The sequence below is a fragment of the Podarcis liolepis genome, assembly GCF_965112155.1.
Source record: "Podarcis liolepis genome assembly, chromosome: 14".
Lineage (NCBI taxonomy): Eukaryota > Metazoa > Chordata > Lepidosauria > Squamata > Lacertidae > Podarcis > Podarcis liolepis.
In genome coordinates, this window is record NC_139569.1 from 1,762,099 (window position 1) to 1,779,888 (window position 17,790).

Here is a 17,790-nt window from a genome sequence, read left to right on the forward strand (position 1 = left end):
CTTGGAAACTTACTGGGAGCCAATGTAGGTCTTTCAAGACTGGAGTTATGTGGTCTCAGCGGCTGCTCCCAGTCCCCAGTCTAGCTGCCACATTCTGGATTAGTTGTAGTTTCTGCTGTCGGGTGTGGTGGGGTTTGTGATGGGGAAGGGCAGGGCTAGGCAAGGGGAGTATGGTGTAGTGGTTGGAGTGACAGACTAGGACCTGGGAGAGACTAGGGTTTGAATCTCCCCACTCAGTCATGCCCACCGGGGGTGACCTTCGGGGGGGGGGGGGAATCACTGCCTCTCTCAGACTAACCTGCCCCCCAGGGGCTTTTGTAGTGATTAGTTGAGGAGGGGAATATTTGAGCTCCTGGATAGTTCAGCTGGTTAAAACATGGTGCTCATAAGGCTTTCTGAATCCTCAAATGTTAGTGTTAGAAGGAACCCCAGGGGCAATCTAGTCCAACCCCCTGTGATGCAGGGAACTCAACACTCCATCTCCCATCCAGTCTGAAACCATACCTGACCCTGCTTAGCTTTGCAAAGGTGCTGCCAGTTTTATTGCTGCCATCCCCATACGGGACAGCTGCATATCCCTCCATTGCAGTGGGTTGGACTAGATGATCCCTTCAAACAATTCTTTGATTGTCTCCTTGGAGGTGGGCTATAGATGCAATATATAAATCAATGACTCAGTGGGCTCTTTCAACAAAGGTGGCTGCTTCTCCCAGCGCCTGAGAAGGGATTTAGGCTCAGCGGAGGCCAAGGGACTGGGCCAACGTGGCTTCATCCATTTCACTGCATCTCCTCTGAGTAGGACCTGGTGGGACACAGACCCAGGTGTGGGAGAATTAGGGGGCTGGTGGGATGCCTCTACATCTGCTTTGCTGCTTTATGTAACAAGGGAAACTGAGCTGCACAGGCTCTCCCTCTCTCCCTCTGTGCAGAGGAATTGTTTTCACTCCGGCTTGTTTTTTCTGGCCAGAGCTGCCCTGGGGCGTTTTCGAGAGAGAGAGAGAGAGAGAGAGAGAGAGAGAGAGAGAGAGAGGCTGAGGAGGAGAAATGTCCCCGTATCAAATAAATAAGTAACTCTGGCCGAAGGAGAAGGGTCCCAGAGGCTTCCTGTGGCCAGCGGAGCTCTGACCTGTCTTTGGAAGAGGTGAGGCTCCAATTCTCCGCTCTTGGGGGAAAAGCCAAGGAGCCAGACAGGGTCCTCCTTGCCCTCTGGACCCCTTCTCATTCCAGGCACAGCCTTGCTGCCCCCCAGCCTGCTTCCAGGAGGGGTCAGCGAGGGGCACCCTGGGGGGGGTGTCTTCCTATAGGGCCTGCAGCCGCCTGGGCCTCTGCCAAGGACAGCCTGCAGGATCCTGCCTCCCTCCCTTGGCTGCATGCAATTAAGCAGGGAAGTGGAGCAGCCTTTGGGGAGGGAGGGGGCCCCCTCTCCCCTCTCCTTGCTGCAGCAGCAGCAGCTCCCCACCCGCTTCCGCCCTCGCCTCCTTTCTAATGGATTCCTGTTGCAGCTGTGCGACCCCTCCAGCTGACACATGGCGGGGAGGTAGAGGAAAGGCCTCTTCCGGCTGGGAGGGGCGCCACCACGCTTGGCCCCAGCCAGCCAGAGCTGCCTCCTGCCAGCTGCTCCTTCCAGGCAGAGTCCCCAGCAGGCCCCTCTCTGGGTGGGGAGCAGGGGGAGGGAGGGGCCCTCCTGGGACGACATCCACACCTCCCCTTATGCTGCTCTAACAGTCGGGGAGAATGCTGGGAACTGTAGTTTGCTTAGGGGGACGGATCGCCTGGAGATACAGTTTACACCACCACCCCTTTAGTTCCCAGCACTCTTCCTTACTGACAAAGTGGTGTAGTACTGCTTTAAGCCTTCAGACTAGAATAATAGAATCAAGTTGGAAGGGGCCCCCCAAGGTCATCCATTCCAGCCCCCTCCAATGCAGGAATCTCAGCTAAAGCATCCATGACAGGTGGCCATCCCACCTCTGCTTAGAAACCCCCAAGGGAGGAGAGTCCACCATCTCCTAAGGGCAGCATAGGTAAACTCCGGCCCTCCAGATGTTTTGAGACTACAATTCCCATCATCCCTGACCACTGGTCCTGTTCGCTAGGGATGATGGGAGTCGTAGTCCCAAAACATCTGGAGGGCCGAGTTTGCCTAAGGGAGTGTGCTTCCCTGTCGAGCGGCTATCGCTTTTCAGAAACTTCTTCCTGATGCTTAGTCAGAACCTCCTCCCGTGTCACTTGAAGCCACTGGTTCAAGTCCTACCCTCTGGAGCAGGAGAAAACAAGCTTGCTCCCTCTTCAGATATTTTAAAGTGGCTCTCCTGTCTCCTCTTTTCTTTAGCCTGGAATTTAGGCGGATTTAGGGGAGCATGACTGGGTACGGAGCCTCAGGCGTGCTGCAGGAGACGCCACAACTATGGTTTAGAACAGCGCATGAGCAGCGGAGAGCACCTAATTTTGGCTGCTGACCTTTGAGACCCCAAGGTCCCCTAAGGCTGTGGGTGTGAGCAAAGTCTAGCTGCCTGGCTTTGCGGCCTTCCTCTGCTGTCCCGGATGAGTCCCACCAGAAGAGGCTGGAGGGCCTTCCCCCCCGCTCTCTTGGTTGGTATCCCCCCGCCTCCTGGCCCCAAGCCCTGGTGGGGGGCTGAGGGCACCAGGCCCCTCCTGCTTTTATATCAAATCATGAGTTCGCCTCTGGCCTCTTCTTTCGACACAGTCCTCCTCAAGGACACAAACGCCATGAGAAAGGAGTAAAGTTGTATTATAAAGCAGCATGAGACAAGAAATTTAAAATGTAAGACCAGTACAGGGAAAACCCAGGGAAAACAGTGTGTTTGTTTTTTGAAATCATTTTTATTTGATTTTACAGATATAAATTTATAAATACATATCCGTGTATAGAGAATTCTCTGAATCTCAAGACTCCATGGGTCCTATTGTCAACATTTTCAGCTGCATATTGTTGCATACTCTATATTTTATATCCATCCATATTATCCATAATGTTTGTTACATTACAAGTGAAATTAAAATCCTGCTAATGTTTTCATCTGCTTACAGTGGTCTCCTAAGTAAATTATAAACTTCTCCCATTGTTTTTTTAAAGTTTTTGTCCTCTTGGTTCCTGAAATGGGGAAACTAGTTTTGCTACGTTTTATTTATTTATTTCATAAAGTTTACATAAAACAATAAAGTTGTGGGTTGTTTTTTTATAAAAAAAATACTTCGAAATCTACTAAAAATCAGATTAAAATTCACACTAGCATTTCTAAACACCCGGGCTTATCTAAACAATGTTTTTAGCTGGTGCTGAAAATGGTACAGCATATCAGTCAGCAGGGAGTTCCAAAGTTCCTCCACACCAAGTGAAGGGGGGTTACAATTGTGAAACTGGTACGTGGGACCTGTAGCCAGTTCTGCCAATCAAAACAGTTTAGTGGCCATCTATTGGTTAAGGTGATCTCGCAGGGTAGACTGGTCCCAAGCTGTTAAGAGCTTTATATACTTGAACCTGGCCCATACCTACCTGGCAGCTCCTGGGCACTGGCGGGGTGAGCCCAGAGGGAGGGTCCCTGCCCCAAGGCGCTTCCCATCTGCAGATCCCCATGGAGGGTGTTGGGAGGGCAGCTTGCACTCCTTCAGTTCAGCTGGGTTGGTGGCAGCTGGCGGGAGGGCTCAGCCTCAGAGCAAGGGTCCATCTCCTCCCTGGGAGGTTTTGACGCAGAGGTGGGGTGGCCATCTCTCATGGATGCTTTAGTTTAAATTCCCGCATTGCAGGGGGTGGACTAGATGACTCTTGGAGAACCCTTCCAGCTACCATTCTAGGATTCTCTCATGTCAGAAGGTGATGACCTCTCCTTCCTTGGTGGTTTGTAAAATGAGGCTGCATTTTAAATTGCATTTTAACCTGTATTTTAAATTGCCCCCCTTATGTTTTTACTGTGATTTTATTGGTGTTAGCTGCCCTGAGCCCCGCTCTGGCCGGGGAGGGCGGGGTATAAATAATTTTTTTATTATTATTAAGCAGAGGTTGGACAGGACCTTTGAGCTGAGATTCCTCCACAGCAGGGAGTTCATAGAATCATATAATAGTGGAGTTTGACTAAATTACCCTCTACTGCCCTTTCCATCACAATTCTAAGATTCTGTGCCATTTTAAAGTGTGGTGTCTTTGGGGGGGGTGTTATTCTGTTGCTTTAATTTTGATTATGTCTTTTGTGGTTTTATATTTTGATTTTATTTTGTGAACCGCTCTTAAACGCCCAGGGAATAGGGCGGTATATAAAATAATAATAATAATAATAATAATAATAATAATAATAATAATAATAATAATAATAATAATATTAATAATAATAATAATGTCTTAGCCCAGAAGTGCGCTGACTCCGCCGCCGACGGCGCTTTTGTTTCGAGGGTGGACAGTCCGCGGGGTGGGCAGGATGCGCTTTCATGCAGCCGCCTCGGACCTCCCAGCGCGCGGGTGGGCCGCCCCCGCACACCGAGGCCGTCGGGGCCCCTCTGCCTCCCAGGCGTCGGCCCGGCGGGGGCTCCTGCCTGGGCCTGCCCCCCCCCCGTGCTCCGGCTCCGCGGGAGGCGCTGCCGCATTCCTGCGCGTCTGAGCTGCTGCCGCCTGCCGTGGCCCGGTGCCAGCCAGGCAGGGAGGGCAGGAGGCGGCCTCCGCCAGCCGGGGTGGGTGGGTGAGGGAGCAGGTGCCACCTGGAGCTTGCCGGAGAGGGGAAGGCTCCGGCTCCCGGCCCCACCACCCCCAGCGACCCTCCGATGGCCGCTTTGGCTTCCTTGCGCTCGCTGCCCGCGCGCCCCGTCGCGTCCTGCGCCTCCATTCATCCGCTCTTGGCAGCGGCAGTAGCCGGGCGTTCCCGGGCTGCCTGGGGAGGCAGGCGGGGCCGGAGCCGAAGGAAAACAGCCCGAGCCGCAGCCCTGTCCAGCCCGTCGCAGGGCACTTGGCAGCCGGGCCAGCGAGCTTGGCGGGAGTCCCCGTCGAGGCAGAGGCAGCTCGGGGTCACGCAGGGCCTGGGGAGCCCGCGGCCCGGTGCTCCGGGAGGGAAAAGACGAGGCAGGCGGGCGCCCCTGAGCATACGCAGAGTGCCTTGACCCAACTCCCCGCGAGGCGGGGCTTCTGGACGGGGCGGGGGGCCTGGACGTGGGCTCAGTTTGTTCCAGGAGCTGCGTGGAAGATGCGCCGGGTCTTGCGCAAGTCGCCCGAGCTGAGTCTTCCCTCTCCTCCGGTTGTGCCGTAGGGCAAGGAAGGGGCAGGGCGGGGCCCGACAAATCTTGGAGGTCTGGAGGAAGGCTTCCTTCTTGCCCCCGCCCGCTACTTCCCTCCCTTTCCCCTCTGGGTGGATGTCCCCAAAAAGCGCATCCCTCTCTCCAAGCTGCTGGAGAAGGCAGGAGGGCTGGTGACTTCTGTGGAATTGGGGCCCCTATGCCTAAGGAGGTGCTGGAGGAGACTCTTGAGAGTCCCACGGACTGCAAGAAGATCAAACATATCCATTCTTAAGGAAATCAGCCCTGAGTGCTCACTGGAAGGACAGACACTGAAGCTGAGGCTCCAATACTTTGGCCACCTCATGAGAAGACTCCCTGGAAAAGACCCTGATGTTGGGAAAGATGGAGGGCACAAGGAGAAGGGGATGACAGAGGACAAGATGGTTGGAAGCTACCAACCAGAATGAGTCTGACCAAGCTGCAGGAGGCAGTGGAAGACAGGAGTGCCTGGTGTGCTCTGGTCCAGGGGGTCACGAAGAGTCGGACAGGACTAAACAACAACAATGCCTAAGGAGGCACAGGGGAACTGGCAGGTAGACACCCCTTGACTGCCAGGACTCATAAATCCCACCCTGAAGCCCCCCTTTTCATCCATGTTCTTGGAGATTCTGCTCCTGGGACCTTTAGACCTTCTCCATCCTTGTGAAAAGAGGAGGCGGCAGCAACGGAAAGCGGGGTGCGCTGCCCCCCACCAGCATCCCAGATGGGTTTTAGCCCTGTGTCCCCAGTGAGGAAGGTCTCCTGGACAAGTGTCAGTAGAAGCATCTGGACTAAGCCAGGGATGGAGCCACGTGTGGACCTCCCGGTGTTTGGACTCCCAGGGAGCTAGATGGTGATGAAGATGGTGGTTGTTGGTGTCTAACAATGTCTGGGTCTTAGGCAGCCCCCTCCCCTTCAAAGTAGGGAGTGCCAACATGACTCCCACTCCCAGGTGTGGGGCGTAATCTCTTAGCAGAGCTGATGGGAGCTGTCGTCCAACCACACCTGGAGAGCCAGCACAGGTGAAGGACAAGGGGAGAACCTGCAAGAGGGATGAGGCCAGTGGCCAATGGGGTTCCTCAATGGGAGACCCACAAGCAGGACCCAGCACAGATTTAGGGGGTGCAAGAAGGAGGGAAAACACCCTAACCCCACAGAGCATTCACCCGAGCGCCATGTTGAAGGCAACACCGTTATTTCTAACTTGGATTATTTGATAAACTGCATTAATGTGAATTTGTGGAATTGGGGTGTTTATTGGAGCCTCAATTGAATGGAAATAACTTGCCTTCATGAAGCAGTAGTCTTCCACCAGGGCTACTGGGGTATTCCTCTCAATACAAATGTCAAGCATTTTTTTTTTTAAAAAGACCCCCCCTTTCCCAAATTTCCACACCCTTTCTTGCCCCACATGCAATTTACACTCCCATGAATTTACAGAGAGGGTATTTCTGTCAATATCCTCTGCACCACCCAGCCCAAAAGCATAACTGTGGCTACAGAGGTGAAGGCCTGTTGGGGGGGTGGGGAACCACATAAAAATTGGGCTGGAAAATGTGTTTCCCAATTTTTCAATCTCTCCCCCCCCCAATTTCCCACAAAATAATTGATCCCCCCAGGAGCAGATAGTGGCACTCTGCACATGTGTAATGATACACTTTCCTAAATAAGTGCTATACAAGTCCTACTGCGATGAAAACGGCGAGATTAAAAATTGTCGCCCTCCCAAATCACACATTGCCTGTCACCCATGAGAGCAGCATTTCTTATTTAATTTGAAAACTGTGATTCTAATTGAAATGGATATTGATGCCAAGAGACGGCAAGTGCGAGTGGATAAACTGTTAACTGTTACAGGGAAATTGGACGGGAGAGGCTGAAAGCCCCCCCCCCCTTGCCTCACCAGTAAACAATTTGCCCCCCCCCCTTGCCTCACCAGTAAACAATTTGCGTGGCTGGTTACCAGTGGGGGTGGGCTCTGGCTGTGTCTGCTGAAAGTCCCAGGCAGGATCTGGAGCGAAAGTCCCCCCCCCCTTGCCCTGCCCAGGTGAGCAGCTGGCAGGAGGTCTCCAGACCAGAAGGAGGCACCCATCACATCTCCTGGTGCCCGCATGGGGCAGAAACACTCTGGTTGTGCCAAGGTCTTTGTGCAGACATTTTTTTAAGACCTGGGAGGGAAGGAAGAAGCGAAGTTTGGGGCCCAGAGCAAGACAAGGGAGGCAGCCTCCCTTGTGACTCTTTGATCTGCCAGCCTCGAGGGGAGGGGCAGAGCGACTTTGTTCCCAGCTGCTGGTGGTGGGGAGCCCTGTGACCGATGTCCTCTGCCAGCCTTTCCTGGAGCAGCTGCTGCCCCCTGCTGGCCAGTTCTGGGGAGCCACAAACCCACATGGTTGTTGTTTAGTCATGTCCGACTCTTCGTGACCCCATGGACCAGAGCACGCCAGGCACTCGGTAGCTTCAAGAACACTGTCCCACCATCTCGTCCTCTGTCGTCCCCTTCTTCTTGTGCCCTCCATCTTTCCCAACATAAGGGTCTTTTCCAGGGAGCCAAGTCTTCTCATGAGGTGGCCAAAGTCTTGGAGCCTCAGCTTCAGGATCTGTCCTTCCAGTGAGCACTCAGGGCTGATTTCCTTCAGAATGGAGAGGTTTGATTTTCTTGCAGTCCATGGGACTCTCAAGAGTCTCCTCCAGCACCATAATTCAAAAACATCAATTCTTCGCGATCAGCCTTCTTTATGGCCCAGCTCTCACTTCCATACATCACTACTGGGAAAACCATCGCTTTAACTATACGGGCCTTTGTTGGCAAGGTGATGTCTCTGCTTTTTAAGATGCTGTCTAAGTATGTCATTGCTTTTCTCCCACATAATGGGCTTTAAAAACCTCCACTGAGAGTCCAATCTGCATATTTCCTTTCCTGATGCCCAGCGGGACCATTCTGTAGTGCAACTGCTGGCGCAGGGCGGGGCCTGGGGCCTGATCCAGAGTTGTGCAGCTGCTCCAGCTTGTCTCTCTCTCTCTCTTTTAATATTTTTATTAGGAATTTAAATACAACATATTAGCTTACAACATATCATCCTTAGTTTTTCCCCCCATCCCCCCCATAAAACAACCCCCCTCCCCCCAACTTCCCTCAGTTCCAATCTCTGGTTTCTCTATAGATGCTATTCTCTGCATGTTACAAAATTGTATAAATCCTAAATTTATCTGGCTAGTTATTATCAATAAAGAGTTTGTGTTTATTCAAAGCCTGCCAAGGAGTCCATTTCACTTTGTTGCTTCTTTAAATACTTTGTAAAAGGTTCGCATGCATCTTTAAAGTCACAGTTATCCTTGTCCCGTAATTTGTGTGTCAATTTTGCCAGTTCTGCATAGTCCATCAGTTTCTCTTGCCATAGTTCTTTAGTCGGGGTTTCCTCGTTCTTCCATCCTTGTGCTATTAAGACTCTCGCTGCCGTTGTCGCATACATGAAGATATTTTTCAACTTCCTTGGCAGGTCTTTCCCTACAATCCCCAACAGAAATGCTTCGGGTTTCTTAGGAAATGTTAGATGGAACATTTTCTTCGATTCATTGTATATCATCTCCCAATTTTTTAAAATTTTATTACAATCCCACCACATATGGTAATATGTCCCCTCCTTTTCCTTACCCTCTCTTTCTCTCTCTCTGATATTCCAGGTTGAGGAGCCCCTCGAAACATCCTCCTCCCCCCTCCCCAATTGACAAGAGTGGCCTTCTCCCTGGCCACTCGCCATGCATTCCCTCGAGGAGCCGCTGGACCTCAAGCTGAGCATCTCCAAGCTCCAGGCAGCACAAGCCAAGGGCGACCAGACCCTGGGCGGCTCCAGGCCCCGGTCCTTCCGCCAGGACTTCCGGATCCGGGAGGACAGCAGCCCCGACTCGCCTCATTCCCCACTCGACGGTGAGTGGCCGAGGGGTGGGGGGCAGATGCGAAGGAGGCTCTGCTGGAGTCGTGGAACTGGGGCAGGGCAGGGGAGACGTAGGTTGGAGCTTCTTCATTGCATCTCTCCCCTTCTTTTGCAGGCCTCCAGTTGCACCCCAAATGCCACGACAAGAGGAACACCCGCTTCTCCTCCACCCCCACCATCGACCTGAGCCTCTCTCCGCCTCCGCCTCCTGGCTTGGACTCCCCCAGCGGGGGCCGCGCCTCGCTCTCCCCTGACAGGCAGAGCGGCGGGGAGTTGGTGAGCTCCTCCGCCCTGCGGGTGAGTTGCTGGGGGCAGAGGAGGTTGCTGTGCCCCAGGGTCCTGCGCAAGGGATGTGTCCCCTATTTGGGGACTTCCCTGGCTTTTTTTCTGGCCCATGTGGGACCAGTCTGGATAGTTAGCCTTGGTGAAGACTTGACGTTTTCATCCCCCAAAAAGTTTTTGATTTGAGTTTCCATTGAAATGAGGCTGTATTTTAATGTTGTATTTTAATCTTCTTTTTAAGTTGTATTTCAATCAATTCATTTTTATATCGGGTGTTAGCCACCCTGAGCCTGGTCTAGGCTGGGGAGGGTGGGGTATAAATAAATTATTATTATTATTACTATTATTATTATTATGGTGGGCAGCCGAGCGGCAAAAGTCCGCTGGCATCTTCCCTGGCAGCAGCCCAGTGAGGCAGCTGAATGGGAGACAAGGCAACTCTGAAGGACCAGACCCTGTGGAACTCCAGCCCACTGAGAGGAAGCCAGACTCTGGCTGAGCTGGGAGGGCAGGGGGTTGGGCTAGATGACCCACGGGGTCCCATCCAACTCTGCAGTTCTATGGGTCTCCTGCAGGGGAGGGTGGGCATCCTCTCAAGTGGCAGGTGGGGGGATAGATGGGGAGGGGAAGCCTCCTGCCTTGCCCACCTTTGCCAAAATAAGAACCTGCAACCTGTCAAGTAAAGTAATAGTTGGTATATTTAATTAATAGTTAATAGTTATATTTATATATTTATATGCTGCTCATCTGACTGGGTTTCCCCAGCCACTTTGGGCAGCTTCCGACCAATTAAAATTTCAAACACAGTAAGGCATCAAACATCTAAAACTTCCCTAAACAGGGCTGCCTTCAGAACTCTTCTAAAATTCAGATAGTTGTTTATTTCCTTGACATCCTTTTCCCACTACCAATAATGCCCTCTGCCTGGTTCCCTGCAACCTCACTTCTCGCAGGGAGGGAACTGCCAGAAGGCCCTCAGAGCTGGACCTCAGTGTCCGGGCAGAACGATGGGGGTGGAGACGCTCCTTCAGGTATACAGGACCAAGGCCATTTAGGGCTTTAAAGGTCAGCACCAACACTTTGAATTGTGCTTGGAAATGTACTGGGAGCCACTGTAGGTCTTTAAAGGACAAGTGTTCTATGGTCTCAGCGGCAGCTCCCAGTCACCAGTCTGGTTGCCGCATTCTGGATTAGTTGTAGTTTCCGGGTCACCTTCAAAGGTAGCCCCACGTAGAGTGCATGGCAGTAGTCCAAGCGGGAGATAACCAGAGCATGCACCACTCTGGCGAGACAGTCTGCAGGCAGGGAGGGTCTCATCCTGCGTACCAGATGGAGCTGGTAAAGAGCTGCCCTGGACACAGAGTTAACCTGCGCCTCCATGGACAGCTGAGAGTCCAAAATGACTCCCAGGCTGCGCACCTGGTCCTTCAGGGGCACAGTGGCCCCATTCAGGACCAGGGAATCCTCCACACCAGCCCGCCTCCTGTCCCCCAAGCAGTACTTCTGTCTTGTCAAGTTCCCTCCTCAATCCATTGACTGCCATCCCAGCATTTCCAGGCTTTGTGAGCCAGACCATCAAGCCCTCTGCATTGCCAGAAAAATGCAGGGGACATTTCTGTTCCTTTCCAACCCCCCCCCCTCTCGTCCCCCCAGGACCTCCAGTCCCTGCGCTACATCGATGGCCTCCGCAGCTCCTTCCAGTTCTTCCTGCCCCTCAACTCGGGGGGTGCCTTGCACCTGCCTGCCTCAGCCTTCCTGGGGGCCCCCAAAGAGAAGCGCCTCTCCCCAGAGATGCCCCTGCAGAAGCAGCTGGTGTGCCGGTGGTCAAAGGTGAGCAGTGCCTTTGGGGTGGGGGCGCCTCTCCCTCCAGGGCCCTGCTGGTCTCTGTTGAGACTGAAGCCCCTCCCTCCTCTGCTTCTTCCTTCTCCAGTGCAACCAGCCCTTTGACCTGCTGCAAGACCTCGTGGACCACGTCAACGACTTCCACGTGAAGCCCGAGAAGGACGCCGGCTACTGCTGCCACTGGGAGGGCTGCGCTCGCCACGGAAGGGGCTTCAATGCCAGGTAAGCCAACTGCTCACTGCCCAGGCACCCGGGGAGTGGGAGAGACCCCTGACCCTCCCTCAAGGGGCTTGCAGGCTTCCCAGGGACCATGCGCAGCAGGCGGAGGAGCGAGACGGAGAGCAGCATCTCCCGTAGAGCTGTGCTGAGCAGACGTCCAGGCAGCTTCTGGCATTGCTGGCCGTGGGTGCAAGCTGCAGGCTGACAGCGCCTTGGGTGGTCACCGCACTGGCTACCCGTGACTCAGAAGGGAGGGGGCAGCAAAATCCCTCGTGTTTGAGCTCCCCAAATTTGCTTGGCTTGTGAAGAGACAAGGCTCCCCTTTGAGACTTTGGGAGAACTTGCAAGTCAGGCTGCCCATTTTGGTTGGCATGGGGGTGGGGGGTGGAAAGCCCTTTATTAACTCCGTGGTTCTTGGGGGGTGGATCCCCAGGGCCAGGCTGCTGCCAGCAGTGCTCCTTCCCTCCAGGACAGCCTTTGGGAACTTTCCAAAGAAAGGAGGAAGCCGCATTGTTTTGGGGCCTCCTGCTTAGAGGATGTGCTCTCTCTCTCTCTCCCCCCCCCCGGCAGCCCCCTGGCTGTGGGGAGGGACACGGAGCCTCAGGAGTGGCCAAACAGGGGGTGGGGAGCCTAGGGCACCTCCCCGTCTTTTGGGCTCTGGACTCGCCCCAGCAGTCTGCAGCGCCAACAGTCGGGGTGACCATGGCAGCCGCAGATTCTTTGCCCCTGTTGAAAGCACTCTGGGAAGAAGTCTCTGCTCTCCTCCTCCTCCTCCCCCCATCTTGAAGGGGCTCCTTCCTTCCCTCCCCAGGTACAAGATGCTGATCCACATCCGCACGCACACCAATGAAAAGCCCCACCGCTGCCCCACCTGCAACAAGAGCTTCTCTCGGCTGGAAAACCTGAAGATCCACAACCGCTCCCACACAGGTGAGTCTTGAGGCCAGGGAGGTGGGCGTACTTTTGCAAGCCCCTCGGGCAGAGTCCAGGGGCCCCTTCTGAGCAGAGCAGCTGCCTTGCGGGGGACAGACGGACGACAAAGCTTTCCAGGAAGACTGGGAAAGGAGGAGGAGAGGGCGATGGAAGACTATTAGCTGCAGCAACTTTGCTTCTGAATATCAGTTGCTGGAAACCACAGGAGGGGAGAGCTGCTCTCGTGCTCCAATCCTGATGGCTGGCTTCCCACAGGCATCTGGGTGGCCGCTGGGAGAAGAGCCCGACTCTCATGTTCCTCTAGAATCCTAGAACTGAAGCCTGGGGAGTCCTCTAGCCCAACCTCCTGCAATGCAGAATTGTGCTCCTAAAGCTCTGACTTCCAAGTCTCCCTGCCTGCTTTCCTCGGGGGAATCTGAGATGCTGGTGGCTGTCAACTAGAGTCTGCCATCTATAGTTTGGAGTGTGCCACAGTTTGGAGCAGAGATTTCCAGACTTTGAATGTTGGTGACACGCTTTGTAGACGTGCATCATTTCGCGACGCAGCAATTCAGTTTTACAGTCAAACCTTGGTTCTCGAATGGCTCCGTTTTCGAGCATTTCGGCTCCCGAACGCCAAAAACCCGGAAGTAAATGCGGATTTTTTTGGAACCCAAACAGTTGACTACAATAAGCTCTTGCAACCAATCAGAGGTCGTGTCTCGGAAGTCGAACGGGCTTCTGGGACAGATTACGTTTTACATCTGAGGTCTGACTGTACAGTACTAGCACATCAGAGGTTAACCTAACCCCTTTCCAGCCCCGGGAGGAGTGTGGGGAGCGTTAGTGTGTCACACCTACACACTGCTGCCAACACACGAACGTGTCACGACACACAGTTTGGAAAGCTCCAGTGCACAGTGCTTTCTGGGCCAGCTCTTTGTGATCTATTGAAGGATGAAGGGGGCACAAAATGGTGGCGTTGCCAGGCTCCATCCTGGCACCTTCACTTGTTCTCAAGAGGTGCAAATTTCGATTGCTGGTTTCAAGGAAGCCTTTCCCTTAATATTTCACATGTCCCTTCCTCCCCCCGCAGGCGAGAAGCCCTACATCTGCCCCTACGAAGGCTGCAGCAAGCGCTACTCCAACTCGAGCGACCGCTTCAAGCACACCCGCACGCACTACGTGGACAAGCCCTACTACTGCAAGATGCCCGGCTGCCACAAGCGCTACACAGACCCCAGCTCCCTGCGCAAGCACATCAAGGCGCACGGCCACTTCATCTCGCACGAGCAGCAGGAGCTGCTGCAGCTGCAGCCGGCCCCCAAGCCCTCCCTGGCGGCCCCCGCGGACGTGCCTTACCTCAACGGGGCGCAGATCATCATCCCCAACCCCGCCGCCCTCTTTGGCAGCCACGGCCTGCCCCTCCCGCTGGCCCCCGCCCCACTGGACCTCAGCGCCCTGGCCTGTGGGGGGCTGGCCGGCCTCCACAGCCCCGTCCTGGCGCCCCTCAACCTGGCCAAGAACCCCCTCCTCGCCTCGCCCTTCGCTGCCAGCAGCCTGGGGCTGCCCGTCGTCTCCTTGCTGGCGGGGGCTGCCTCCGCCAAGGCCCTGCCCGAGAGGAGCGTGGCCCGGCCCGGCAAAGGCGGCGGGGGCGGGCAGGGGCCACCGCAGAGCTGCAAGGAAGCCAGCGGGAGGACTGAGCGGGGCCGGGCGGGCGCAGAGGGCCTCTCGCTGCTGCCTGCGGGGGGCGCCCTAGACCTCTCCACCGGCATGAACTCGGCGGGCAGCTCGGACGGCCTGCCCCCCGGTTGGGTGGTCATCCCCACAGGCTCCGTGTTGTTGAAGCAAGCCGTGGTGAACTGAAGGGGGGTGGCGACCCACACCAAGGACGGGGGATGGGGGGAATCTGGGACCGGCCGTGGCCAGCGGAGGACCCCAGGCAGCCCTGGAAGAGCTTCTGGCCTGCGCCGAAAGGTGCCCCCTCTTTCCCCCCACCCACCCACCACACACACCCCATCTCTCCCCCCCACCCTGCTATGGCTGCTGGGGCTGGCCAATCCCCTCGGCTTCCTGGACACCCACGACGGAGGAGCCTGGCTCTCCTGAACAAAGCAATAAGCAGCATTTCCCTGAGCAGCAGCCGTGACTCTCCTTTCTGCCCCCCCAGCTACCTCCACACAGGCATCGCGGGGTTGGTCTAGAGGACCCTTTGGGGTCCCTGCAGTGGGTCCAGGGCCTTCGCCCTCTGCATACAGAAAAAGAGGGCGCTGGCTCTTTCTCTCTCCATCTCACGCCCAAAGTGCCCCCCGACATGCCAGCTTCTCTGCTGCCACCCGCTCCACACCCCCAGTCTACTGGCCTCCCCTCTGTGCCTGTTGGCTTGGGGGTCTTCCGCTTCCAGCACTTGGCTGCTGTTCAGGGAAGGAGAGCCCCCCCAGGTGAGATTAGAGGTGTTGCCCCCCCCCCCGGGGTTCAGCTGCCTCCATCTCTCTTACTGAACAAAAGCAGCCAGGCCTTTTCCTGGCTCAGCCCCCCAACCCCCCACCTGACAAGGCACACCCAATGGCTGTGCCGCTCACCAGCCCTTCTTCTGCCTCCCCCCCCCCCCCACAAACTGACGTGGAGGAACTGAAATATTCACTTCCCCCTATTAGCCGTTCCGGGTGTTTCAAAGCTGACCTGCAAATCTCCCGGCCTGAGATGGCCTTGCGTGGGAACAGCAGCTGACAAGCCTTCCTTGGTTCTTCTCCCACCCAAGAGCCCCCCCCCCCAGCTCCCCAGCAGGCAAGGACATCTCTCCCATCAGTTTCCTCTGGCCAAGATCCGTGTCGATAGATGGGGCCCAGAAGGAGCAGGGAGGTTGGCTGGTCTGTGCTTCCTCCAGGAAAAGCCCTCTGGAGGCACAGCTTGCCCCCAAGGCAAGGGGTCCAGGGAGCCCCCTCCCTCCCTTGGAGACGGGAGGGGTTGGGAAGGCCCCAGGATCTGAGGAACAGGGACCCCCCCCCACATCCGGGCACCAATGCAGGGGAGAGGAGCAGCTGCCCAGTCCTTTAATACCCGTCTCCACCTGCAGAATGGGTCTGTCATCAAACTGTCCCACCCAACAGGGCTGTTGTAAGGATTGCTCAGACAATATACCTGCTTGGGGGGGGGGGGGCAGGAGGCCAAGCAGTCCCCAGTTGGGTCTAGGCAGTGGGATGGGGCCAATATTAGCAGCACAAACCCGTCCTATTGGCAAAAGAGCCAATAGGAGCAAGACCTGAGGGGTTGCCAGTCACACCCATTGGCTGAGGCTGGGGTAGGGGCCTGACTCACAGGGCCAGAAGGGGGTCTTCTGTAGAGGCTGGAGGGACCCACTGCAAATGGGGCGCTGCTCCGGCCCGGACTGGGGCAGCTGTGAAAGCCACACTTATTCCTGTTTGTGCATCTTGGTTTCTGATGGGGGGACCCTTCCCGCCCATCCCAGCAGCAGCAGGAAGGCCCCCTGCTTCTCCCCCCAAGCGCCGCTTCTTTGCTGAAGGAGCCCACTTCACCTCGACTGCCCTCCCCAATTTGGAGGGGTCCCTCTGCTTTTCGCTCCGGTCTCCCTGTACAAGGGGGTCCCCACATACCTCTCTCCACGCCGCTGTTTCAGCGGGACCCCTGCTCTGGGCTTCCACACAGGCAGGCTCCCTGGGCCTGCTGCTGCCCCTTCCTCTGACGCATCGCCCCCTGCAGGTGCTGGCAGGGGGAGGCCCTGCACCAGGCCCCCTAGCGCTGCCCGGGGCGCCTGGACCATGCACTGCCGCTCAGCCGAGGGGAGCTGGCCTCCCAGCCACGCAGTGGAAGAAGGCTGAGCACAGGGCCGGACATGCACAGAGCCCCACGCGCCCTGGGGCCTGATCCTGACCCAGCACGCCTTGCTGACTGACCAGGCCTGTGAGCCGGTGAACGTGTCCGTTTCCTTCCCTGTCGTCTGTTGTTGCCCACTCCAGGCCGCCAGTATTTTAAGCCGTTTCTAAGTGCCTTTGGATTGTAGTTTCTGTTGGATTTCGCCCCGCCCCTCTTGCCTCCATCACTGTTAGCGTAGTTGACGACAGGAAGAGATAAGCTACGACCCAGGCCTCTGCGACAAGAGGATGGCTACTATGACGGAAATAATAAAAGTGGATCTTGACACTTTGCCCGGCGCTGCCTGCTGTCTGTCTCCTGGGGAGGGTGGGGCAGGAGGACGGGAACCACACCGAAATATACGTCTGTACACACACGAAACGTGGGTCTCTGGCAGTTGTGGGACTACAATTCCCATCATCCGTGGCTAGCAGCACAAGTGGTCAGGGATGATGGGAACTGTGGTCCAAAAACAACCAGAGACCCATATTTGGGAAACCCTGGTCTGCACACACAGTATCACAAACAGGCTCCATTAAATGTGCACTTCATGCACACCAACACACACACACAGCTGGGCTCTGCATGCTCAGCCAAACCAAAACTCTGGCACTGAAGGTACAGCAGATCCTGCCTCCTGGAGCAGCGCATGGCTTCCTGCGTCCTGCCTCTGCCGACCTCAGGGAAGCTGCTTCCTGACAAGGAAGCCAGGCCCTGGCCACGTCTAACTGGGAACTGTCTGCATCAGGGACAAGGAGCCTGTGATCCCCTGCAAAAGCTCCCGGACTCCCAGCACCCTCAGCAGCCAGGTGTGATTGGGACTGGAGCTCCCCTTCCACGGTCAACCCTAACTGGCAGCAGCTGCCCAAGGTTTCAGGAGGAGGCCCTTTCCCAGTTCTGCCAGGGATGGAGCCTGGGGCCTTCCGCTTGTGAGGAGTTGCGGGAGAGAAGTGAGGCGTTGGGATGAGCTGCCTAGGAATGGCCTGCAGGCTCCCACAGGCTGTTCAGCATGCTTCTGACGCAGCAGCGAGTGCAGAACTTAGCACAGGGGTCAGCAAACTTGCCGCGCCTCGGGCCGATTGTGCAGTGGGCCAGAAGGTGAGGGAGCACGTGCCCATACGAGTGCACACACGCTACTTCTGGCACACTTCTGCCTCGGAGGAGCACCAGAAATAGCTTGTGTGCATGTGTGTGGGCCTCCTCTGACCTGGATGTGCACTGGAAATAACGCTTGCGCATGTGCACCAGCTATTTCCGGTGCTTCTCTGACCCGGAAGTGGGCAGCCACGCAGCGCAGGGCCGGCAAGAGCGGGCGGTGGGGGTTGCCGCGGGCTGGATAAAAGAGTCCCTCGGGCCTGTTTGTGGGCCCCTGACTTAGCAGTCGGGTGACGACTGCAATCAGTCCACAGGCCTGGACACTCCTCACAGAGCAACAAGCTGTCTGGGCAAATGCATCTCTGAAAGCTTTGGG

At 55.8% G+C, this 17,790-nt stretch overlaps 1 protein-coding gene across 2 annotated transcripts in view; it reads left to right on the top strand.

Annotated features, from left to right (window-relative positions):
- The window catches only part of GLIS2 (GLIS family zinc finger 2), a 30,229-nt gene extending 13,617 nt beyond the window's left edge, over positions 1–16,612 (top strand). For both annotated transcript variants that reach the window (XM_083474757.1, XM_083474756.1), the window contains exons 2-7: positions 8,941–9,184; positions 9,307–9,488; positions 11,127–11,303; positions 11,404–11,537; positions 12,346–12,464; positions 13,543–16,612. In XM_083474757.1, coding sequence (XP_083330883.1) covers positions 9,016–9,184; positions 9,307–9,488; positions 11,127–11,303; positions 11,404–11,537; positions 12,346–12,464; positions 13,543–14,312 — 1,551 coding nt within the window. In that variant the 5' untranslated portion in view covers positions 8,941–9,015 and the 3' untranslated portion in view covers positions 14,313–16,612. The remainder of the gene's footprint in view (positions 1–8,940; positions 9,185–9,306; positions 9,489–11,126; positions 11,304–11,403; positions 11,538–12,345; positions 12,465–13,542) is intronic.
- Positions 16,613–17,790: the final 1,178 nt, after the last annotated feature.